Raw genomic sequence first — 26407 nt, 5'->3', positions numbered from 1 at the left:
TAATGCCATACTCCTTTTAAATTTTAACAGGAGTATCAAAGGTCTTAGAGAAAAGCTTTCTTGGAGCACAGCATGACAAAATCCTTTCGTTCGTAAGATCTAAGAGCACCTGCGGAAGACACGAAGGTACATTCAGGGTACAGCGGTGCCAGAGAACACTGCCAGCAGCAGAGGCAGCCACTGCTCACCTCCTGCCCGAGCTACTCAAAAGCGTGGCGCTGATAGATATTTCTAGAACACAGTGGTTTCTCCTCAAAACTATTTTTAAAGAACAAAGATGTGTACCCCTCCATTCAACACTCTCACTTCGCCCTGAGTCCCGTGCTGGGCCTGGGATTCGGTGAGGGACCAGGCACCCCTCTCTTGGTTCTATCTGTAGGGGGCCCAGAGCTGTGACAACTTGCATCTGGTCCAGCACCCTCCCAGGACTGGCCTGCTGTGTCTCTGCTGAAATTAGCCCAAATCTCAGAATCATTTAAATACCGAGCACTTCAAGTCCAGGACAGGAGTATAGTACAGGCTCAGCCAAAGGAACTCTTTCAATGGACCCCAGGGGGCTGCCCATCCAGTTCTGTGTGAACACTGAGCAAGTGAGTTCCTCCTCGGCCTTTCATCCTAGTGTTCATCAGTTTCCTGCTACGCTCGCCTGACACTGGACAAGTGCCACCTAGTGACCAAATGAGGAACTGCCAGTTTAGACTGAACGGAAGAAGTGTGTGCGGCTGAATGAGTCTTTGTGTGTGTGTGTCTGTGGATATCAAACATATATCCTAGATTTTTTAAAAAAGATTTTATTTATTTATTTGACAGAGAGAGAGAGAGCACAAGTAGGGGAAGCAGCAGGCAGAGGGAGAGGAAGAAGCAGGCTTCCCTCTGAGCAGACAGCCTGACATGGGGCTAGAGCCCATGACCCTGGGATCATGACCTGAGCCAAAGGCAGATCCTTCACCGACTGAGCCACCCAGGCGCCCCGTCCTAGATTTTTTAAACCATTCTAATTTCAAATATTTTGTTAAACTACCCCAACAGATGCACTCAGATCTTGTTGTAGAAAATATGGTCACAGTGCCTATGAGGTGATAAGATATCTTATTTTAGTTGTAAACTATTGGGCAATTCCCAGTAGTCTATAAAAAGGACTACAGTCATTCAGAAGAATAATTAATTAACTTCACTAAAAAGGTTGGTTTTTTTAAAAATACATAATTTGCTAACATTTGCTATTAGCTTCGGGCCTGGTCATATGCATACAGCAGCCCAGATGTGGCCGCTGGGGGCTCCATCGGTTGGCTACTCTGTCCTTGGACAATGCCTCCGTCATTTTGTGAGCTCTTCCTTACTTGCTAGCACCACAAGATACTCCAGGTTAATCTTATGTTTTTCTCCGAACCCTGGAATTGATCATGTCTCCAAAGAGTCCTGATTTTTCTAGAAAAGTCTACTTCATACCATTATGTACTTACTAATCTTTCACTAAGGAACACTTGATCTGTTTCTAGTTTTCGCTATTTACAAACAATGATGCCATGAACATTCCTTAAAAGGAATCTTAATAGGAAAAAAGGCTGAAAAATAGGGGAAAAAGAAGGGTGGGGGAGAAAAACAAATTAAAATGCACTAATTCAGTTTTTATTTAGCAAAGAAAATGCTTCAAATGCCAAAACCCTGCTTCCAAAGAGAAAGGATATTATTTTAGACGATCTATAATTAAAATAGAAAAGTACTCAATTTATATATTAGCAGATATGTAATATTTGTGCCAAAGAGTCAAATAATAGTTACTATGGAAACCAACATCTGGGGTCATATGAATAACTCATCTACAGCACTACACGAACGCTTTCTTTTACAGATTTTAGGGCTCTTATCTTTAAATTTCAGTTCCTTTTTATTTGATGTCTGCTTATTTTCTCAGCTTTCTCTACTTCCCCTCTTCTCAGATGTGTTGTGTGTCCAAGACTTACCAGTGGGTATTTTTAGACTGGTGATGCTTTAGAACATTTTCTTAAATCAGTGTCGGGGGAGAACAGTTGAGTCTCGGCTTGAACGCTGTGAAATGAATACAAAGTTGCCTATTTAACCAGCTGCAGCGCCGAGACAGGCTGTACTGTGCGAGCTGTAGACCGGAACGTCAAATGAGCTATATTTACAGCAGTAAAACCCCTTTTCACTAATTTCCCATCCAATCCTCGTGGGGAGTCAATCACTGGTGTAGAAAGACTGGTGACCACAAAGCTGACAACATGCACACTCTTCTCACTTGTATCGAAGATGTGAGGGAGACACTGAGAGGGTGTCACAAGGTGACCTTAACACAAAGGTGCTCGGTGTCCAGGTTTGGTTACCAAAGGAATCAATCCAAGAAGGCATTCTATTTATAGTCTGCTAACTCCTCTGCAAGGCCCCCTGGCAGGAAGCACACAGGACCAATGTCATGGCTATGTGACATCATATCTCATGCTGACCTTTTCCAAAATATTCAAACGCTAGGATGAGATTACGCCCAAGTAACCAATTCTCTCCAATCACCCTAACAGGTGATAAGAAAAGCATGAAAAATCCACTGCGGAGTAAAGCATCCACCATAAAACCACACAGATCTGGGTCAATGACCATGGCTATGTACCTCTTTGGTGACAAGTGAAACCTACCCGACTTTCAGTTCCCCACTGATAGAAAGCTCTCACCAAGACACCTCACCCCCAACAGGACCCAGATAAAGCACAACCCACTCATCCTGTGCTTCTAAAATAAAAGTACCTTCCTGAAGATGAGCTGTTTTTAGATATAAAGGCTTTTTTGCCTAACACCAGATCATTTTAAGGGGGATTAAATGGGAAAAAAGAAGTGCTTTTATTGAAGCACACACAGTCATCTTTTCCCTCCAGCAAGTTGGTAAATAATGACTAATGGTCAGAGAAACTACTCCTTTCAGACAAGCTCTCCGTTCTAGACGCCTGACTTCCGGATTTCATCTGGTTGGAAGGCTCATAACCCAGCTCACAAATACAAGCCCACTTTTAAGCAAGAGATTTTGAGATGCCTGACGCTGTACGTAAAGAGCGTGCCCAGAGAGACGGGCACCGGTATTAGTCGGAACACGTATTTTAAAATACACCACGCATATTTTTTTCTTTTCCCATATTTTTTTCTTTTCCCAAAGAAGCGTATGAATGTTCTAATGCCACCAATTGTTAGCTTTCCAGTCATTTTTCAACAGGCCAGTTACCAAGTCGGGCAAGAGGAACAAAGTCTTCTTCATTCCATACTTCAAAAACAGAAAACCATTAAGCTGGTCTTCCAGTTGAAAACCCCCCAGCTGTCTTTCTGTGCTCCCACTGAAACATACTGGCTCTAACACAACATAAATAAGGTCCAAGATTAATGACAAGAGTTGTCAAGTCTCCTCTCATATTCCTGCAAAGAAAATATGCTCTGGCTTGAGAAAAAGAGTAACAGTATGAAGTACAGAATTGGTTCCGTTTACGAGCCAATCAATGACAGGATTCTCAGCCCTGGTCAGGTCTGGTGACTTTGGCTAAGCTATCTATTTGTAGGTACAGCCCTAGGAAGTAAGTCATTACTCTGAATCAGTAACCCTATTGAGATTTTATTTTCTTCAGCTAACCATGAGATCTGGAAGTCCCATATAATTAGCATACAATAAAAACCTATAGCATATGTCTCGTTTAATTTCTAAATTATTAATATTACAGTCTGTATTCTGCAGCTAATTTAACAAGGTGACGTTTGCTCCACTTTGCCCTGCTAAACTTTCAAAAGCTTTGAGAGCTCTGATTATTCTTTAACAGCCGTGAATACCCAAGGTTATATAACCCAACTGAACTACTTTATTTGGCTCATATGAAAGCCCAAGCTCATTTAAGTATTGTGTACAGTGAAATCTAGCAGCTAGAACCGTAACCTTCACGTCCTAGATGGTGAATCTCAGAGACAAAATGCATACATTACAATATACCATGTGCAGAGTCCAACTCCAAAATCGATTTTTGTCACTGGCTTCCCTCTCATCCTGTGTTCCATCCCCATCCCTTCCTTGGCCTCCTACTTGAGACCTCCGCCTCTCTCCATGTCTGTCACCTGTCACCTCTCAGCGCATTCTTACAAATCTCCACTCCTTCAGCCACATCCTTTAACACCTCCAATGTTCCTCTTCTCAGCAACTGTGTCTCTATGGCTCTTCCCCTTTTTGCTGATTTCCCGCATGCTGTCAAGACCCTGAGCTTCTGATCACCGTTCAGGGCTTGCCGGGGTGATTCCAGTTCATCACAAATAAATAGTGTCCTGGCATTAACCATAAGCTTTTTGAGGCTAAAAATAGCCAAGTTCCAAGTTTAAACATGGTACAAAACAATGATGGTACAATGGATAATAATTCCCCAAGAAGCAAGACATGGTCACATCTCCTAACATCGTCACTCTGACTCCTAGGTTTGTAATTCTTGGCCGTTAATACAGAGATTCTTTAAACTCTAGTTAATAATCTGTTAAGAAACCATAGCTCCCTAAATAGGTGGGAAGTCAAAAGTTCAACAAGGAGTTAGTGACTGGCTTCTAACAAATAAATTATGGAAAAGTAAAGATGTATAGTGAGTAAACCTGACAGACACCACCTTGACCAAGTGATCAAGGTCACCATCGGCAGTACTAAGACGAGCTACCGTGTACCTCTGCGGTGATGCAATGGGGGGAGCACTTACCTCCTGGTATTCTTCCCCCACATCCGTAACCCTGGTCTAATCATAAGAAAACACCCAAAAACCTAAACCAAGGGAAGCTCCACAAAGTGCCTAACCAGTACATCTCAGAATTGTCAAGATCGTGAAAAATAAGGAAAAACCGGGAAACTCCCACAGATTAAAGGAGATGAGGAGATGTGACAAGCAAAGGTGATGTGGCATCCTGGATTAGATTCAGGAACGAAAAAGAGACATGAGTGGAAAAACTAGTGTGGTGCTAAGAAAGTCTGTAGTGGTTTTTGGGTTTTTTTTTGGGTTTGGGTTTTTTGTGAAAAGAAAGCTGAGTAAAGTCTGTAGTTTTAAAAAATAGTCCTGCACCTATGCTAATTTTTAATTTGGATAAATGTACCATGGTTGTGTAAGAGGTTATTCAGCGAGAGAAATGCTAAGACGCAATGGAAAGCACAGGATCTCAAAGCAGAAGGTGTAGGTCTTGGCCCTGGTACCGCTGGTCGTATAATTTCAGACCAATCATTGTACCTCACTCGGTCCCCACTTCCTTACCAGTAAAATATGCTTACTATTAGCCATCTCATAATTTGTGAGATTAAGGGCTGTATTAATCAAGGTCCATTTAGGAAAACAGAAACCACACCGTTATTTTAATAGAGAGAATTTACTATAAGGCACTGGTTAAACAGGCATTAGAGAACTAAAACATGAGAAGGGGACACTGAGCTGACAGAGAGTGACCTCAGGAAGCAGCTCCGTCCCCTTTGGGCTGAGGGAACAGAGGGGAGAGGTGGGCATTATCAGATCCCATGGGCCCGCTGAACCTGGGTCTCAGAATTCCTCTTCTTTTTGACTATAGTTGATAGAAAGAAATTGAAGATGACACAGACAAATGGAAAGACAAATATTCCATGCTCATGGATTGGAAGAATTAATATTGTTACAATGGCCATATTACCCACAGCAATCTACAGATTTAGTGCAGTCCCTATTGGACTTCTGAGGTGGGCCCTTCTCCTCCTCCAGCCCTTCCAGTACCCTCTGTTGGCAGAGCCTGACCCAGAGCAGAGGGCGATGGAGGAATGCGACCCCTGGACCCCAGCCCCAGCATCGGGGGAGGTTAGAGGCCAGGAGACAATGGCTTAGCTATTAATTGTGAAACTACTTCGTAGACCATCACCTCTGCCCACTGCCACTTACTCCTATCACTCCTTCTATGAAGTGCTCAGGCCAACCACATGCTCCCCTCTTTCTTGTAAACGTATTTTAAGGTATGGGTTAGTTGAGGATATACGCTTGTGGTGTTTCCAGCATTTAAAATTTTAATAAATAGAAAAATGGCCAGGGACTACATTCTCTTCTTTTCTTATAGCAACCTTTACTGCAAAGCTCATGTATCAGCACTGCCTTGGAAAGATCAAGCACACGTCTGATTGGCTTCTGTAATCACGGGTGCTGCTATCTTACCCGATGGGCCTGGCAAGACCATGTAGAGACTACAAGGAGAGTGCTCTCTGGGATGCTATTCTGCACATGTAGCGAACTGTTATTGGACTCAGAAGTCCTTGACTTTATAGAATTTGTAGAACAGTTTCACTACAAATTAAGGCCACTGTGTATCTCTTTAAAAGCTGAAAAAATTAACCAAATTTTTCTTTGAAATGCAACAGCAATCATCATAGTTTCCCGTAAGGTGGTATGTCCGATGACAACAGGAAACAGAGTGAGAGTGTGTACGTTTAGCTTCAGTGTGTTTCAAAGAAATTTCGAGGAAATTCCTACAACACAGATGCTTTGGTTTCACTGCTGAATACCACAGCAGATCTTCGTGTGCTGGTTTGTTAAGAAACAGCATTCACCAACAAACCACAAGTTCAAGTGTTTTAGTGGCACTTTCCAAGTCAGCAAAACTTAGGTCATAAAGGTCCTTTCTCAGAGCTTCTGTGAAACCGTACAACTCAAGTATCACGTCCTCCCCTGTGTGTATACGCCTGATCTTCCTGCAAGACTGTAAGCTTGAGGGGAAAATCCATGTGAGAGTTGTCTTCGTATCACCCAGAGTGATTAGGCCAGAGCGTGCAGAAGACAGAATTAGATACGAATGCATGAATAAGATCTTCAGAAGAGCGTAGCATTGCCCATAATGACTCTCAGGATTCTGAGTATTTACCCCTCGGGCTAAATGGCAGGCTGGCACAAAGATGTTCACAAGATAAGTGGAAAACACACACTCCCAAGTGTTTTTTTATAAAGGCTTTGTGCATCAATATTTATCAAGTTTAACTAGGAGCTAAGACCCTCTGGTCCTGCCACTGAACTGCATGTGGGTCCAGAGAACGTAAATGGGATTATTTAATAAAGTGATGGCAACACCAGGAGCTAGAAGACCCAGTTTCGGGCCTCAGTTCTTGCACTTACTGATAAGTGAGACCTTGGGTGAGTAATTTATCGTCTCTGGGCATCAGTCTCCTTCTCTGTAAAATGGGATTTACAGCCCTTGTCTGTCTCCTAGGGTGATTAAAATCAAATAAGAAATGTTTCAAAGATCATACAGTGCTATGGAAATATTGGTGATCATTTGTGATTATCATTAGTGATAATACTATCTTCTTTTTATTTTAAAGATTTTATTTATTTATGAGAGAGAGAGAGTAGGGGGAGGAGCAGAGGGAGAGGGACAAGCAGTTTCAGTGCTGAGCACCGAGCCCAATGTGGGGCTCGATCTCAGGACCCTGAGATCACGACCTGAGCTGAAACTGAATCAGACACTCAATCGACTGAGCCACCCAGGCGCCCCGATAATACTGTCTTCTTTAAAGAAATCTACCTGTAATACAGTTGTGAATGCAGGCATACCTCAGATACCGTGGGTTCAGGTCCAGACCCGTGCAAGAAAGCAAGTCAAATGAATGTTTCAGTTTCCCAGTGCCTATAAAAGTTATGTTCACACTATGCTGTGGTCTATCGAGTGTGTAATAGCATTCATTATGTGAAAAGAACGATGTGGAGGGGCGCCTAGGTGGCTCAGTCAGTTAAGCATCTGCCTTTGGCTGAGGTCATGATCTCAGGGTCCTGGGGTCCTGGGATCAAGCCCTGTGTTGGGTTCCACTCAGTGGTGAGTCTGCTTTTCCTTCTCCCTCTGCCCTTCCTCCTGCTTGTGCTCTCTTTGTCTCTCTCTCAAATAAATAAATAAATAAATAAATAAATAAATAAAATCTTTAAATCTTTAAAAAATATATTTTATTTTATATTTGGAAGTTTTTATTTATTTATTTAAGAGAAAGAGAGCACGAGACGGGGGAGGGAGAAGCAGACCCCCGCTGAGCAGGGAGCCCCATGCGGGACTCAATCCAGGGACTCTAGGATCATGACCTGAGTCGAAGGCAGTCACTTAACCAACTGAGCTACCCAGGTGCCCTTAAAAAATAGATTTTATTGCTAAAAGATGCTAACCATCATCTGAGCTTTCAGCAAGTCAGTCATCATCACTTACCTCAGATCACCATAACAAACATAATAAAGAAGTTTGAAATAGCATAAGAATTACCAACATGCAACACGAGACATGAAGTGAACAAATGCTGTTGGAACTTGCCCAACACAATATTGCCACAAGCCTTCAATCTGTAAAACACTCAACATCTGCCAAGCCCAATAAAGTGAAGCGCCATGGAACAGGTATGCCTATACTTAGGAAAATGAACGTATGAATGAAAGGTCAGCAGTTTGATAAATATCTCTTATCTATGAATCCCAAAGCACTTGGAGTAAATACCATTAGGATGTATCTCACTTTGTTGTGACCCAGGAGAGTTACTGCAAATCTGCCACATGCTCCATTGGAATTTAACCTCTCGGGAAAGCAGGCTCTTGGGGAGACATAAATTCCTACCATGGTGACTGGAAGGTTCTTTGAGGTTCTCAGCTTATGACTGGAAGGCAATGGGAGATGCTCTGTAAACAGGAGGTAAGCAAGCCCCCCTTGTGGCCCTGGCGGTCTAACAAACAGGACTTCTGCAGCATGACCCCAAACAATCATGAGCCAATGAAGAAAACCAAGCACAGGTCTGAGACGACCGGCTTCTGTCCTGCAGGGAGACATACGCACCCGCTGCCGGGGAGCGGGGATTAACAACTGCGGCTGAGGGCTGCCGATGCAGAAGCCAGGCTGCCCTGTCACTCCTTCCAGCACCCCCTGCACCCCCAGCTCTGCACCTCTCTCTGTGGTGCCTGCTCACGAACAGGGGCTCCCTGAGCGACGTGGAGACCAGGCCTCAGAGACAGCACTGGTATGTCTATGAACCACTCTTTCTTCCTTTCTTTTTTTAAAAAAAGATTTTATTTTTATGATTTATTTGAAAGAGTGAGAATGAGAGTGGGGTGAGGGGCAGAGGGAGAAGGAGACTCCCCGCTGAGCAGGGAGCCCGATGTGGGGCTTGATCCCGGGACTCCAGGATCATGACCTGAGCCAAAGGCAGAAGCTTAACGGACTGAGCCACCAAGGTGCCCCTGACTCGTCCTTTCTAAGACATATTCTTTTTTTTTTTTTTAAGTTAGGCTTATTGAGATCTAATTTACATCAAAAGCAAAATTCACCCTTTTATGTGTACAGTTCTTTGAATTTTGACAAATACATACAGCTGTGTAACCACCATCATAATCAAGATACAGAACATTTCCATCACCCCTACACATTCCTTCATGTCCTTCTGTAGGCAACCCCTCCCTGCACCCCAGTCCCTGGCAACCACTGATCTGTTTTCTATCCCTATTTTTTTTTTTACCCTTTCCAGAATGACAAGACACATTCTTTACAATGCTTACATAAAATACCCAAAGGCCTCTTTTAGCTTGCACACAAAACTGTGTGCTCCGTTGCCCCACGAGCCTCTCATGTATGTTAGGAAGGGGGAGAAGCCAGGGCTTGAGGGGTATGAAGGGCAACAAAATTCACTGCAGCTTGAGATGCCTATACAGCCCCTACTGAAAGCAGGACACATCCTGGTGAGATGGGGAGCAGCTCTTTAAAGTCCAAAAACAAAGGCTTCATTTTAAATCGACCCTGCGTAAACATCCCAGTCTGCTCTCCCACGACGGTACAGCACTAGCCAGAACTAGACTTCCTTCCAGTTTAGAGGAACTTCTGAGGTTGAAGGAAAACATGAATTTCTATAGCTGGAACCGAATATAGATGAATATGAAAATTCTGTTAAAAGCTAAAAACTTGAGTTTCAATAGGATGTTCTTGCTGTCAGATGCGGCTTGACCTCACATTGAGTTACTCGGGCCTCACAAAATACCGAAGTTTTACTGAATCCTGCAGGAAGCACTCAAGAGCTATGCTGGCCTTGGGCTAGGGTTAGGGTTAGGGTTCTCTACTCTGTGACCTGAGGGAGCTGTTAGCCAAGACTACAATTATACTGTAATACATAAATACATCAGACCAACGCACTGTATATCTGAAACTTATACAATGTTATATGTCAATTATATCTCAATAAAAATACATACATTCAAAGAAAAAGAGTGAAAGGCAAGCAGAGACTGGGAAAAGACATTTGCAATATATTTATCTGAGAAAGGACTCCTATTTTCTTAGTATTTCCTTACCAAGAAAGAACAAGCTAATAGAAAAGATTTGAACTGACAGTGCACAGAAGGGGAATCCGGATGGCCAGTAAACATATGTAAAGGTGCTTGACCTCATGAATCATCGGGAAAATGAAAATTAATCCTACACACCCACCAGGATGAAAAGGATAGAAAATACTAGGTCCTGGGGACTCTAACCCATGCTGGTTGGAGGGCAGTTGGTGCAGTTGCACTGGAAAACCGTTCGGCAGTGTCTGCAACAGCATACCCCATGCCGAGGCAATGCCAGTCCCGGGTGCACTCGGAACAGACATGCGTACCTACGCCCCACAAGATACGTGCAATGGGATGGTCACAGCAGCACTATTCATCATAGCCCCACACAACAGAATGCCAAATGCGATACACCATCATGTGAATGAACTGTGGGACACTCACACGTGCAGCACATGCGCAACGAGAATAAACAATCACTCCACGCACGGAGATAAGCAAATCTCACACGCGTTCTACATGAAAGGAACCAGACGTAAATGGGCACGTGTGTATGGTTCCACTTATATAAAGATCAAATCAGGAGAGAAGACGGGATAGCGGTTACCCTGAGTCAGAGGTCGTGACAGAAAGGGGGACCAGGGGAGCTTCTAGGGGGCTGGCCATGTTCTAGTTCTTGATCTGGACACCGGTCATAAAGGTGTGTTTGCTTCGTGAAAATCAAGTGTACAATTTGTTACCTTTCGGTGTATCTGTTATACTTCAGTATCATTTTTAAAAAGGACAAGCCAGGGGGCGCCTGGGTAGCGCAGTCGTTAAAGCGTCTGCCTTCGGCTCAGGGCGTGATCCTGGCGATCTGGGATCGAGTCCCACATCAGGCTCCTCCGCTATGAGCCTGCTTCTTCCTCTCCCACTCCCCCTGCTGTGTTCCCTCTCTCGCTGGCTGTCTCTCTGTCACATAAATAAATAAAATCTTTAAAAAAAAAAAAAAAAAAAAAAAAAAGGACAAGCCAGCTCTCTGTAAACAGATCTAGAATGATCTCCAAGATATGCTAGTCACTTAAAAAGCAAGGGGAGAAAAAAACGCAAGAGCAGAAGTGAGAACGGCTGTGCAGTGATGCTCTCGCAGCCCGTCTCCACCCCCTCACCGTGTTCCCGTTCTCCAGCTGCTGAGAATGTTGGCCACAAACAGCCCATAGCTGCTCCTTCTCCAGCAATTAGGAACCGAAGGCTCCTGGCCCAAGAAAATGCCCCGATTTCTCCTTCATCATACCACCACAGGGCCGTCAGCAGCCAGGGAGACATGGGCAAGGGCGTACAAAAGGCCAGGCCCCCTGCCTCAAGATAGGGCGACTCTGCGGTACAAGTCGTACTCCAAAGCTTTCCCGAGGGACCAGGCTGAAGCGAATCTCTGCCAAGACCACATCGTTGTTCAGTTCTGCTCCCCTGCCCCATCTGGCTTCTGCTATCCCCATTCCCAGGAGAGCCTTCCTTCAATAAACAGCTCTCACAAAGATCTCCATCTCAGGTTTGTTTCTAGAGAAGTGGTATCAGCAGCTGCCGAAGGACGTGGACTCTGTGGGTGGAATTTGGGGGTAGGTTACCCACCAGCCAGATGGCAGTAAGGACCCACCCGCCCAGATGGTCCCTGGCGTGTCGCAGTGGTGCGACACAGGGCAGGGGATGCGCTGGCTGGTTTACGGTCTCTGGTACAGGAAGTACAGGAGAAATGATGACAGTAAAACTGTAGAAGTGGGCGGCTGTTATTAAGAGCCATCCATTCATCGAAAAGGGAAAAAGCCAGTCCAGATATAGCGATCAGCAATTTAAGGTCAAGTATGACAGTCAGTCAGCCTCCTGCAGCATATTTTAAAGACAGTCATCTCCTACAGGCATGGGACCTAATTTTAAGGAGTGGCCGAACCAAAAAGAAGGCTGAGCTCTCAGCCCGAGTCAAGTCTATGAAGTCAAAGTTGGGGCCCTGATGAGGAAAGAGTGGACTCCAAGGCTTGAAAGGGGATGTCTATGTACATTCGCTTGAGAACCATGAACTCCAGATTCCCTGGGCCTGCAAAGTGGCTGGCTCCCTCTCCTTGGAAGATAGGGGAATCCCCTTTGCTTGAAGATGACACAGCGGTCTCAGACAAGAGAAGCACCTTACAAGACAGTGCTTGCCCTACAAAGGAGCTGCCCCATCTTCTCTCCTGGCCATAGGCCATAATTAGGGTCAAATCTGAGTATTACTCACCTGGGGCCTGCTAGGCCTGCTAAGAGAGGGGGAGTTATTATGCCAGAAATATGCAGGCCCAGGCTAACACAGGCACAGGTCAGAACAACGTATGTGGGAGTGGTCTGAGGTGCTGGGTCAAGGGGTGTTGTGGAATATAAAGCTGGATGAGGGAGAGCCTGCTGGTATGGAGACAGAACTAATACCTTGCAAGGGCCCTGGGTCTAACATGGGCTGGGGAAGGTGGCCTCATGGGAGCTTAGAAAAGCAACGGACCACATTAATGGATTCCAGAATCTGGCACAGCAGTTGTTGGAAGAAAAGGTCAAAAGTCTTAAAGGAGTAGGCATGCTAGGCTGGGTCTGCCACACAGAACGGGAAAACGCGCTAGCTGGCCATGTCCTTTGTGTTTGGGGGGGGGGCGGGGGGCTGGAAGTCAGTCCGATTACCAAAGCTGAGACTCTGCTGCTTATGTTGGTTACCAACGTAATCCTGCCTCACGAATCAGGGCCATCCTCTTCATTCCCACTGCAACCTGAGATGAGACTTCCATCGAATCTCAGGTGGACATCTGGTTCCCCTTTACCTGTCCCCACGACCCTCTAATCCATCCTCTATACTGTCGTCTGAGTGATCTTTCAGAATGTGTATTATAGGACTCCCAGGTTAAAACCCACTAGTGGTTCCCCATGCCTACAAGAGAGAAGTCCAAAGCCTGCAGGAAGGCGTACGAGGCCCCTCCAGCTAGGCCTGGCTCCACTGGATGCTAAGCTCCTGTTAGAGGGAATCATCTGGAGCACACAGCCCTCATCTCGTTTAGCTGCCTCTTTGCCTTTGCTCCTCAGCCCCTCCTCCAAGATGTTCTCGTTTCCCAACTATTGGAGAAGTTCTTTAGTTCAGGGACTGTATTTTATCTGCCTTTGTGTCTCTAGTGTTTAATACTGGCCTGGAATATCACAGGTGTTCAATAAAATGGTAAATGAGGGGCGCCTGGGAGGCACAGTCAGTTGGGCGTCAGACTCTTGACTTCCGCTCAGGTACTGATCTCAGGGTCATGAGATTGAGCCCCACGTCGGGTTCTGTGCTCAGCATGGAATCTGCTTGGGCTTCTCTCTCTGCCCCTTCTGCTTGTGCTCTCTCTCTAAAAATAAATAAATCTTTTTTAAAAATGCTAAATGAATGTAGGAATGACTGAGTCAATCAATCAGCGATTTGTGTAATGGGGAGGGGAAAAATACCCACAGCGGGCACAGCCTAATGATTAGTAAAGAAAACCATCTACTTAGCCAGCAGAGACGCCAAATTAAAGGTAAGAACAGAAAAGTAACTATTGCCTCCTTCTCCGCCTCTACTTTCTTCTCCCTTTTATAATTCTTTCTCTCTTATAATCCAAACTGATTTTGAAATTCTTATACAGAGAAGGTAACCCACTAGAGGCCAACAGCTACTAAAAACTCCTCCTGTTCCTCATTCATCTCCAGTAAATGTTCTTCTCCAGAGAATTTCTCTCCTCTCCGTCATCATTTCAGGTTACATTGCAACTTCCTTTCCTTTCCTTTCCTTTCCTTTCCTTTCCTTTCCTTTCCTTTCCTTTCCTTTCCTTTCCTTTCCTTTCCTTCCCTTCCCTCCCCTCCCCTCCCCTTCTTTTCCCTTCTCCTTCCTTCCTTCCTTCCTTTCCTTCCTTCCTTCCCTCCCTCCCTCCCTCCTTCCTTCCTTCCTTCCTTCCTTCCTTCCTTCCTTCCTTCCTTCCTTCCTTCCAAAGATTTTATTTACTTATTTGACAGAAAGAGAGAGAGCACAAGCAGGGGGAGCGGCAGAGGGAGAGGGAGCCTGATGCAGGGCTTGATTCCAGGACCCTGAGATCATGACCTGAGCTGAAGGCAGACATTTCACCAACTGAGCCACACAGGCACCCCCCTTTCTATAACTTCTATCCATGAAATTTTACCCTGAAGTTTACACAGCAGAGAGAAAACCACGATCCCGGTCTTGCATCTCAATGAGAGGCAGTAGATCTAATATGGAACGCCCTATTTCACTAGAGACAGAGCCCAAGCAGGGGAGTGGCCAATGCAGCATATTTAGCTAAAGGAAGAAGCAAACTCAGCTGATGCTTTTTGCATTAAAAAAAGAAATCTAAGCAGTAGTTTCAAACTATCTTCCCCAAGATACTTATTAGCAACAAAGAGAAAGATGGTAACTCTACCATGGAGAAACACATGGTGAATTATATCCCCATAAAGCTGTTATTTAACAAAGTAATACAGATGCAATCAGGGTCAGGCACAGGGAGAACTTCCGAGGTGCTGGCAACGATCTGGGTGGTGGGTATAGGCTGTTTGTTTACAGTTTCTTCAAACTGTAGATACATGGTTCATCTACTTACATATATATATTTCACAATTCACAATAAAAAAGTGAGAAGAAAAACAATAGAAAGTAAGTTAAAAGGAGTTGTTTTTAAAAAAAGAAAGTTAAAAAAAAAAAAAAAAAAAGAACCGGAGGGCAGGAACAGCCGTATCAAAGGACCTGACTTCTTTTGCAGCAACTCCTCCTGAGTCCTTGTCACTGGGGACCTTAGGGTCGTCAAGTATAGCTGCACTCAGTGACGAGGCTCGCTTGGCCTCTGTCACACTGCTGCCTCCCCACAGCCACAGGACCCCTGTCCATCCGATGATTCACCTGCTATAGAAACCCAACTCCGTAAAACAGAGGTGTCAGGTCAGAAAACTCCCAGAAGAACAAAAATGGCCTTTTCAGAGCTAAGTAGCAAATTCTTGGACCCAACTAGCTTCTGAAGTTGTCTTTTTTATGCTATAATTTATTTTCCAGAGGTATAGCTGACTTTTCACATACTGCTGAGTCTCATTTTAAGCTCTTATTTACCTACCAAAAAAAAAAAATCTCTCCTGCTCTCCATTTAAAGGAACCAGCTTTTTTCTTGTTATCTCTGGAATCAAGAGAGAGTTGAAACTAACTCTTGAGGGGTGGATACCTGGCCCCCTTGGTAGAGCATGTGACTCTTCATACCCTTGTATCCTGAGTTCAAGCTCCATGTTGGGCGTAGAGTTTACTAACCAAACAAATAAAACTCCATCTAGGATAAAATCTACAATTTGATTATACTCTCTTGGTATTTGGAAATATGACTATATTACCTTCACACTGCAAAACGGTTGTTTGTTTACATAGTCAGTATTTATTCACTATGTGGCAGGAAGCAACTTTCCCTAAAGAAGGTGTTTGAAATAATTTCTTCATCTTTATTAAGAATAAAAAGTAATATAAATGGATTAAGTTTTTGGCAAGAACATAACAACAGATTAAATTTCAAAACTGAAGACCTATAATGATTTCATTTACATAATTTTCTAAAACTGGAGTCAAGTCCCTGTAAATTGAGCCGTTTTACTCACATGTGTGCAGGGAGAGCGAGTTATTATTTTTTCTAAATTTATTTGAGAGAGAGCGAAAGTGAGAGAGATCACAGAGGGAGCTGGAGAAGCAGACTCGCCGCTGAGTGGAGAGCCAGACGTAGGGCTCGATCCCAAACCCCAAGATCGTGAACTGAACTGAAGGCAGACGCTTCACCGACTGAGCCACCCAGGGTCCCTGAACCGAATGTTTCTAAAGGTAAATGACTGCATATTGACACGAATGGGACTGGGACGAAGCTACCGGGCTCCAACCCTCACCATGCCGACTCTGATCTTGTTACTCTCCACAAGCCCCCAACCCCACACCGCAGGCCACACCCTGCCTGTAGTTCACATAACAGTTAAGCCATTATTTTAGGGATTTCCTTAACTTTCCTACTCCCTGTATTTTCCTAGAACTGTCTCCTCCCCTGTTCAGCAGTAGTCCCTTTCCCTATTTTTACAGAAAATGTAAATGCTTCTGTTTTAAAAATAAAAGTGTGCTCATTAGGAAAAGTTCAAATTCAAATACATATTCATATAGAAAAATACAAAGGCAGAGGCGAGCACGTCCCCTCGCTGATTCACCCCAAGAGTTACCACTGTCATAGAGTAAAACGCAATGGTTTTGGACGTACTTTATGCATCTACAAATGTAAATACACAGACATACGTACATTGTGACACTGTTATTTTGATCAGAAATGGAATCAGATTCCGCATTATACATAACAGCTTGCTTTTTTCAGCAAACCATGTGGTCACGGACGTATTTTCATCTCAGTGGGTACAAACCTACTTTATTTTTGGCTGAATACCAGTTCTTAGTGTAGACACACTATAATTTATTTAACAATTCCTGCCTCATGCGTGCACCGCCCACGTCTCTGGTGTCAAAAGTGAATCAGTGTTGCAGCAGAACATAAAGGAGTGTGTTTCTCCTTTATACAGAGATTCAGAGAAATGAAGTCGCTTGACCAAAGGGTATGCATAACCAAAAAATGTGCATACTGCCAAACTAAACGCCAAACACAGTTGTAGGACAATTTATTAAAGAAGGAAGAAAGATGATAGCATGCAAAAGGCAAATAACTCAATCTACAAGGCATACCCACATCCCCACAGAAAAGAGGCATGTTCATGCCACGAGCTCTTGTACATCCTCCCAAAAATTCATACGTTGAAGGCCTAACCCCCAATGGGATTGTATTCAGAGATGAGGCTTTGGGAGGTAATTCGGGTTAGATGGGGTCAGAATGGTGGGCCTCTCAAGATGGGATTAGTGCCCTTAAAAGGAGACGAAGAGGGAGAGAGCACCCCCCTCCCAGCATGTGATGACCCAGCAAGAAGACGGTCACTTGCACGAAGGCCCTCACCAGGACTAAATCGGCCAGCACCTTGATCATGGCCTTCCCGGCCTCCAGAACTTTGAGCTATGAATGAATACCTGTTGTCTAGGCCGCTAGTTTATGGTGTTTTGTTTCAGCAGCCTGGGCAGACCCACACAGGCGCTCAGGGAATACACGGCAGGGTGCCTGCATTGTCACCAACCGCCTGACGATGCCGGGGTCCGGGCACAAACCAAACTGCAGATAAAACCCACACACAGCATCCGGTTTAAACGTTAGCTGCCCCACAGAGGCGGCTCATCACGCCCCTAACACTCCCTGCCTTCAACTCACACTGCCCACACGCTTGAACCTGCTCCATCTTTATTGTTACCGCCACGATTCTAGCTCAGGCACTTTGTATCTTCTTCTTCTTCTTCTTCTTCTTCTTCTTCTTCTTCTTCTTCTTCTTCTTCTTCTTTTTAAGATTTTATTTATTTGACAGAGAGAGAGGACAAGCAGGGAGATCCGCAGAGGGAGAGGAAGAAGCAGGCTCCCCACTGAGCAGGGAGCCCGATGCGGGACTCGATCCCAGGACCCCGAGATTGTGACCTGAGCTGAAGGCAGACACTTCACCAACTGAGCCACCCAGGCGCCCCTGTAACTTCTTCCTTAACTAAAACAAACCACCACCTAACTGGTCCCTCATCTCGTCTTTCCAATGTACTCTCTACACCGTGAGGGGACTTAAAGAATTAACTTTCTGAAAGGTCAATCAAATCATAATAGCTGTCATTTTTTGAATCCTTAAAATGTATCTGCAAGATAGGTATTTTTATAGATGGGGAAACTGAGGCGCACTCACGGCCAATACCTTAGCCAACACCACGAAGCTAGTCAGTGGCAAACCAACCCATGACTATGACCTTCTTTACTGCCTTACAAAGAAAGGCATAAACTTCTCAGTACAATCCTCATGACCCTTCAAACATGGGCCCAATTTGTCTTTCCAGCCTCCCCTCCTGCCAACATCCCTCATGATCCCATCCTTCCAGCCTACTTACCATTCTGGAAACCCAACAGGCACGTCTGCATCTTTGCTGCTTCCTCACATTGCTTGTTAATTCTGCCTCAATAATCTTTCCAGTATCCACCTGGGAAATGCTGCTTGTCCTGCCCAGTCCAAGGAATCCTCTCTCAGAGCCAGTGCCCTGGGTGGAAAGCATTCTCACCCCTCTCTGCTCTCACAGTACTCTGGCCCTGTCTCTCACACAGTCACATAGAACTTACCAGAACCCGTCACAGTCAGGGGCAACCTGCGGGCGGTCATACCATGAGCCTCGGGGCGGGGCCAAGTCTTTGCACTCCCGGGTGCCAGCACAGTATGTGACCTGCAAATCCTTACTGAAGGAACGAATGGCACCACGACTGACACAAAGCTCTACGTGCACAAAACTCTCCTTCACAAATGGACATGCTGTCACGTTTCTTTGAACAACTTGCTCTCAGGGCGCCTGGGTGGCTCAGCTGGTGAAGCATCTGCCTTCAGCTCAGGTCACAATCTCGGGGTCCTGGGATCGAGCCCTGCTTCAGGCTCCCTGCTCAGCGGGGAGTCTGCTTCCCCCTCTCCCTCTGTGATCTCTTTCACTGTTGCTCTCTCTCAAATAAAATAATAATAATAAAAAAAGTAACTCACTCTCCCTGCACACATGTGAATAAAAGGGCTCAATCTACAGAGTCTTGATTGGGTGCATCTCTATTAGGTGATAGAAGGAGGGCCCACCTGTGTGCACCTTGGTTCTCAAGGCCAGCTGTGCCGCCCTGGCTGCAGGCAGCACAAGGAGGAAGAGGCTGAGTCCCAGCCGCCCAGGGACAGAACACACAAGATGATGAGGACTACCGGGGGCTCGACTAAAACTCAACTACTTTCCTCAAAGGTGAGAGCATACGTTTGAACTCAGGTAGGGTCAAGGTATCACTTGATTCTCTGACAATGCTCAGTTCACTGAGCCTCTAAATAACTTAGAGTTCTAGCAGTAAGTTACCTTGACAAAAGAAGACCTAGCTCAGTAAAGGTGCAAAAAATCAGCCCTGGCTCGTCCACTACCTAGGAAGGGGAAGGATGGCCTTGATTTAACATTTTGTAACCGTGATGCACAAACATGGAGATCTTAGCTCCTCTAGATACAGGGATCAGAGCAGAAAGACCTTCAGAAGCCCCATGCACTACTTAAGACAGTTACTTCAAAGCCAGTGAATATTCTCTCCACCCAAAACTACCAGTAGCTGCATGAATAACCAACCTAAGGGGCAGCAGTGTAGCCACACTGCTCAGGGCTTCTTGTTACCCAGCAATTCCCAGGCATTTTTCAAGTATCACATTCCTACAAAGTTAGAACTCCCCCCCGTTTACACTGGGTAACTTGAGAGCCTTAGTGATAGACTTGCCAAGGTTGCAAAGGGCTTAACGTAAGATGTAAACAAAACCTGAAATCTTGATTCCCGCCTCTCTTCCACCATCCTTCTAGGTGTATGCACACTCTCGTTCTTCAAATCTGACCCTGAGGACCTGATACTAAATTCGACTTTGACAGATTACGGTAAGTGGTAGATCAGCAGGGCTCCGGTACAAACTCCAGGCCCAGTGATATGTTTGCAGGAGATACTTTTTAGTCTGATCAGTCAGAAATGACGGGAAAGACCACAAGTCCCACGAGCCAGGAAGTCTATGGTATCTATATTTTATGTAACAATTTATTTCAACATCTTCTACTCCCCATCTTCATTCTCTCTGGATCGAGGAGCTGCTTGATGCCTTTAAAAGGCTGTTCTTTTTCCTTTGCAACCGGATGCCCAGTTACTGACCCTGGGGACATGTTTCTAGAGAGTAGAAGTCAATTCCTCAGAACTCAAGCTACAAGTCCATCCTCAGTCTCTGCGCTGTCTCCTAACCAGGCGTGATATGCAGTAACAGCAAAACACAGAGGTCAGAGCAGCAGATGGAATTACACACCACATAACAGCTCTCGCAAGAGACACTCCAAGAGAACATGTCCCTGCCACCAGGTCTACTTTTAGATCTCTGCGCATCTCACAACTGGCACCTGATGACCTACTCGGACAGACGCGCCGACGTGATGTGGGCAGAGATTCTGAGCACACGAGCCCTGAGGGGCAGCAACAGCAGGGGGCTTCAGACTCTGGAGCTGGACTGCGAGGTTCAAATCCTGATTCAGCCACTTACAGGCTTGCTGACCCCTGTTTAAATTCCTTGTGCCCATGCTCCTCATCTGTCCAATAGGGACCTTCCTCATCAGGGTGTGAGGACACATATGAAGAGCTTAGAACAACGAGGCGGGGCAAACAGGAAGTGTTCACGAAATGTTAGCTGTTACCATTCTGTATACTATAGTTCGAGCTCCCTATTTGAAGTTACTCTGATTTGATGTCTTTTGGAAACATTTGCTTAGTACATCAAGCATATTTAATGATGACTACATAGAAACAACAACAAAAAGTCCAATGTTGATGCTCCTTTGGAAAAAGTCTCAAGCGTAAGGTCAAGGTCAAGGCTACTCTCCAGGGCTTCCGGAGGAGCTCAGTCCTCACGGATTCACAGAGAAGTGTCAACGAGGCAACTGAACTGGGAAGGTGTGCCAGCCAGCACAAACCTCCAAATGACCCCAGAGAAGCATTTATTTGGTTTTAAATAATCTCTATAGCCCAAAAAGTTCAAAATTAAAAACAAACAAACAAACAAACAAACAAGATCCCTATTCTGACACCAGAGGGAAGGAAACAGAAAGGGAGTAACAGATGCAAATGGCAAGTCCCCATAAGAAGAAAGGGCCGTTTTCCAAGCATGAGCTGATTTCTGCGGAGGGAGGCAAAATTCTTACTGGCTCTATCAAAAAAGAAAGATCCTTCTACTCTAATTGCTAAGGCAGAGTAACAAAATCAAAGAGAAGACATTTGATGAGCATTAGTTGGCAGGACTAAATGTGAAGCAGAAAGGATGGGGCATTTTGAAAGCACACCTGGACTGTGAATTAGAGGAGGGGATCACTCCAGATACAAAGGAAGTAAACAATGGACACCAATCACCAAAAAAACCCAAAAACAAAAAACAAAAAAACCTCCAGGTCACTTACCTACCTAAAAATCTTCAATATTTGCCATGGCCTATAAGAAAGAGTCAAGAACCTCTGGAGGTAACAGAGCCCCCCACCTACCTTTCCGATCCTGTTTCGCCGTCAGGCCACGTCCGCTCCCGCCAGACTGGCTTCCTTATTTGCTCCAGGGAGGAACAAACCATGCTCATTTCAGCTTTGTATCCCCAGCGCCTATCACAGTACCCGGCACACAGCAGTTGCTCGGTAAACGTTTGCTGATTCAACAACAATGGGATCGCTTTTAGGCCCGTACTCTGCACCTCTCTCCTGGAAAGCCCCTTCCCCACCCCGCTGGTGAAAAGCCAGGCATCTCCAAAGCCTTGCTCAACACTCTCCACCTCTTCTTAACAGCAGCGCGAGCGGCCCGCGCTTGCCGTCCTCTCTCCCGCTCTCGCGCCCTGCAGCATCCGGTCACTTCGGACCTCCACTGCTGTTCATGTATTTCCTGTTCCTATGTTTCGTTTACCCCACACACTGGGAGCTTCTGGAGGAAGGCAGGCTATGTTGAAGCAATGAGAAGCAGTGGAAAGGTTATAGATCTGCGGCCAGGCAGACCTGGTTATTTGGCTTCGGGAAAACTTCGTGTAAACACTTAGAACAGTGCCTGGAACATAGCACGCACTTCGCAAACGCTAGTATTGTCATTTCTCGTTTCTTAGAACCTCGGTTCTCCCTCTTAGAAAATGGGGTTAATAGTAAATGTTCTGGGGTGCCTAGCTGGATCGGTCGGTAGAGCACACGACTCTTTTTTCTTTCTTTTTTCAAGTTTTTATCTAAATCCCAGTTAGCTAACATACAGTGTAATATTAGTTTGTGTAGGATTTCGTGATTCACCACTTACATGCAACACCCAGCGCTTGTCACAAGTGCCCTCCTTAATACCCGAGAACGAGACTCTTGACCTCGGGGTAGTGAGTTCAAGTGTCACACGTTAGGCATAGAGCTTGCTTCAAAAAAAAAAAAAAAAAAAAGAATAATGATAACTGTCAGGTGCGTCCTTACGAAGATTAAGAATAATACTGAAAAGTCTCGAGGACCTTCCTGGGCACACAGCGCCTACTCGCTCGCCATATGGCAGCCATTCTTCCAAAGCCTCATGCTGGGTGTAGAGAAGATGCTCCGTAAGGTAAGTTTATGGAATGAGTTGAATGAACAGAGACATAATCTCTCAGTTCAGATATCAAGGGAAAACTTCTCAGTCATCCACTCAATGAATCTTTAAGGGCTAGTCAGTACGTACCAGGCTTTGTTCTAGGTGCTGGGATGCACCAGTAAAAACAGTTCCTGACCCTGTGAAATTTACATTCTAAAAGAGAGGGCCGATAACAGACAGAGGGCGAGACAGAAATAAAAGCCTATATGGTGTTAAGTGCTACAAGAAGGAAAAAAGCAAGGTGAGGTTGTGCTAGCAGAGCTGGGAAAGGGCTGTCTGTGGAGGTGGCATGTAGGCAGAGACAAGAATCCTTAGGACAGCCAGAGAATGTGAGACGTCCTCACCCTTAGGCAGACTCCGGCAGCCTTTCCACGGGTCAGCCTCTAGTGACGAGAGACCCACTGCCAGCAAAGGGGCTGTGGTCTGGCTCCCCGGCCCCCTCTCAACTCACATCAAGTCAGAGACACTGCTGAGCCAGTGATCACAAACTTACTCTTATAAGACTGTTCGAATTGGCCACCGAAGCCCCGCATGGAAGTAAACAGGTTATAACCATACCGTTACTGGTCTGTTCCCCAGAAAGTTCAGATCACTGTTCTCTCCAAAGAGGTAACCTTCAGGGTGCGTGGAGTCAAACTTCTCTCCTCCCATAATGAAGTGGCTGGCAAAATAGCTTCCTAGACAGGGAGAGACAGAAGCATCAAACAGAAACCAGTCAAACTAAACCAGTAGGAAAGCCAACTCAAAAAAAATGTTAACCCTTCAAACAAATAATTAGCACAACTGTTAACCCCAAGAGAATTGTCTCTGAATTTGGGACAGTGGCACAAAATCAGCAAAATCAGCAGCGAGAACCCAAGATACCTAACATCAATAGATCAATTTTCCTTTTAACATTATTAATTGAATGCTTATCGTGATCTGTCTGTAATACCATCAGCCAAAAGACCAGAAGGCCCCACAATGCACATTAATGAACACATACATGTATTTTGTTCCTAATTTTTTCCCTTAAACTTGAAGTGGCTACTTTCTATCCTCTGTATATTCAGGAATCTTAACCACAGGTATCAGCCTGTATACACACATACATTTCTTTGCCTAAATTTTCCTAAGCCAGCTCGTACCTATACACAGAAGTCTCAGTACCTGCCTATCACTACGTACATACCTCTATAACCCTCTACAACGAAGGCTCTTCCTTCCTCATATTCGCTTCAAAATGACTGTTAACAGGAAAATATAAATGTAAATAGTACAGCTGCCCTTGGCTTTACCTACCAATTACCACACAGATTACGGAGTTTAACAAGACAATAGTTCAGTGCTATGAAAAGATACACACACATGTACACACACACACACACACACACACACACACACACACACACACTGTCTCAATTCACTAACTGCGAATGGCCAGTGTTTCGGGGATGTCAGCCACGGCAGGAGCTCTTTGCTCCACCTTGACTAGCCAGGAGACAGGGATATTTTTAACACCACAATACCTAGAGGCGATCAGCAGTCAGGGGTCAGAATCCCCATCTGCCTCGTCCAGACAGACGAGGAGCTGTGCCAGGATATGACGGCACTGATAAGTCACCACCGGAGGCTTAGGTAACGCTGCAAATTCCATCTGGGAATATTTTCCAACCTAGATGATTCAACGAATGCCTCTTAACCCAAATTTCTACAATCTAAATACTCCCAGGAAGGTAAGCCATCGCAAGGGAAGGGCTTAGACCACAACACGCCTTCTCAAGGCTCTCCTCACATACCCCAGCTCCTGGATTAACACAAAAAGCTTAGGAAACAGTGAGAGGCTTCATCGTCACCTGTCACACAGCGAGGGTATAGATACGTTTTCTAAACCAATTTCAACTTTTGTTGAAAGTTTACAACAAATTAAAAACAATGAGATTCAGCACTTTCAGCCTGTGAAAAAGCCATAGGAAGGAAGAGAGAAGAAAATTCTAACAGAACAACTGAACCAACTATTCATTTCTGGGTTTTCTTCATGGGGAGCTTTAGTCTAGAAACACTTATTACATAAAGCAATGTGGATAAAATCGCTTGTTACAAGTAGGAAAACATCATTTGAGAGTAAAAGCAGTCAAAATCAATCACTGAGGAACTCGTGAAAGTTACCCACCAAAACTGAAAAATACAAACAGCGGCCATCTGTGGTGATACAACAGTGAAATCCAGCATTTAGGAAAGCTTAATTATCAATTATTTATGTCTAGCACTTGCAAGCCCTATTTTCCAAGTGCATAATTTATAGAGGGGGGAGGTGCCCAGTTGCCTTAAGTAGAAGCAGCCATCTCAAATAATTTAAGTCATTTACTGTTGAATCTTACCAAAACATATTTTCTATACAACAGAGATTATATATTTATTATACATTAGCTGAAATTTCGGTAGAGCGTGTGACTCTTGATTTCCAGGTCGTGAGCTCGAGTCCCTCCTTGGGGATAGAAATTACTAAAATAAAATAAAATAAAATAAAATAAAGATTTTTACATTGATGGATGGCTTGCCCAAGTCACAAATAAAGAATGGACAGAAGCAGGTTTGGTGTCTGGAACTATATGGTTCAGCTCACTATAGGACATGCGGAGTTTCTAGCCCCTGTGAACAGTCAGGTGAGGGATGAAGGGACAATGAAATCCAGATAATCAACTTACAGGTGGTACTGATTGATCCTAGCAAGAGGAGAGCACTAATGGCTTGGGGGGCACAGGGTTAAAGATGGTGAAAGGGTTCCATTGGAAGTACCTCTCTTTTTTTGCCATAATATTAAAAGAGAAGAAATTATCAAGAAAGTAGTGTAAAGTTAATTGTAGTTTTGCCTTACATTAAAAATTAAGAACACAAATATACAAAAATTTAAAATTAGGGTCGATATTTGAGAGATGAAAAAAGGATTTTTCATTTCAGTAGCGGAGTCGGTGCAAAATTCCTTTAAAAAGATGATCTCCCTTGGTGCACTTAAAATACAAATACCTTATCAGTTTAAAGAAAAAATAAGCTTAAGGCAACCAAAAGTTTGCGTGCTGCTTTCTTTGAAATGGAGCCCTCTAATAACTTGCCCTACTTAGACTAGCGAGACAGAACAAACCCGCCATCTGCAGCCTGGATAAAGCTTCCTGTCTATTTGCCCCAGTGCAGAGTCACATACAGCTACCATATCAGCAGATAGTAACACCGAACACACTAACAGTCCCTGAAAAAAATGCCTTTCGGACAGCTCGTGCACATTTTTACTTCTTAGCGTGAACCATGCTCTAAAATCAGAAATGGTGGGGGAAAAAAGAGCTATACTACAATACTTTGCCTGCTTGCTAATAGGGACATATATGACTAATGGATAAGATGCAAGTTTTTCATTATTAGTTAGCTATAATTTCTTATTTATTTACTTTTTTGAGAGGAGGAGGGAGGGGGAGGGGGAGAGGGAGAGAGAGAATCCTAAGCAGGCTCCACACCTAGCACCAAGCCCAACGTAGAGCTCAGTCTCATGACCCTGAAATCATGACCTGAGCCAAAATCAAGAGTCGGATGCTTAACCGACTGAGCCACCCAGGTGCCCCGTTAGCTATAATTTCTTTACCAAAATTCATATTCAATTTCTTTGTGCGATTTAAGAAGACACATCTTGTGGTAATCATTTTACAAGACAGACATATATCATATCATCACGTTGTACACTTTGAAGTTACACAATGTTATATGTCAATCATATCACAGGGAAGGGGAAAAAAAGAACACACATCATACACAGATCTCCAAAGTTATATTTAAAACATAAGA

The 26407-nt window shown here is 44.6% G+C and overlaps 1 protein-coding gene across 1 annotated transcript in view; it reads right to left on the bottom strand.

The window, feature by feature from the left end:
- The window catches only part of RNF157 (ring finger protein 157), a 73051-nt gene that overhangs the window by 29550 nt on the left and 17094 nt on the right, over nt 1-26407 (bottom strand). Inside the window, 1 exon segment of the mRNA XM_026484227.4 lies at nt 23153-23271. Within this exon segment, the coding sequence (XP_026340012.4) occupies nt 23153-23271 (119 nt within the window).

This window comes from Ursus arctos, unplaced genomic scaffold (assembly GCF_023065955.2).
Source record: "Ursus arctos isolate Adak ecotype North America unplaced genomic scaffold, UrsArc2.0 scaffold_24, whole genome shotgun sequence".
NCBI classification, from domain to species: Eukaryota; Metazoa; Chordata; class Mammalia; order Carnivora; family Ursidae; genus Ursus; species Ursus arctos.
This window is presented reverse-complemented; position numbering and strand designations above follow the sequence as displayed.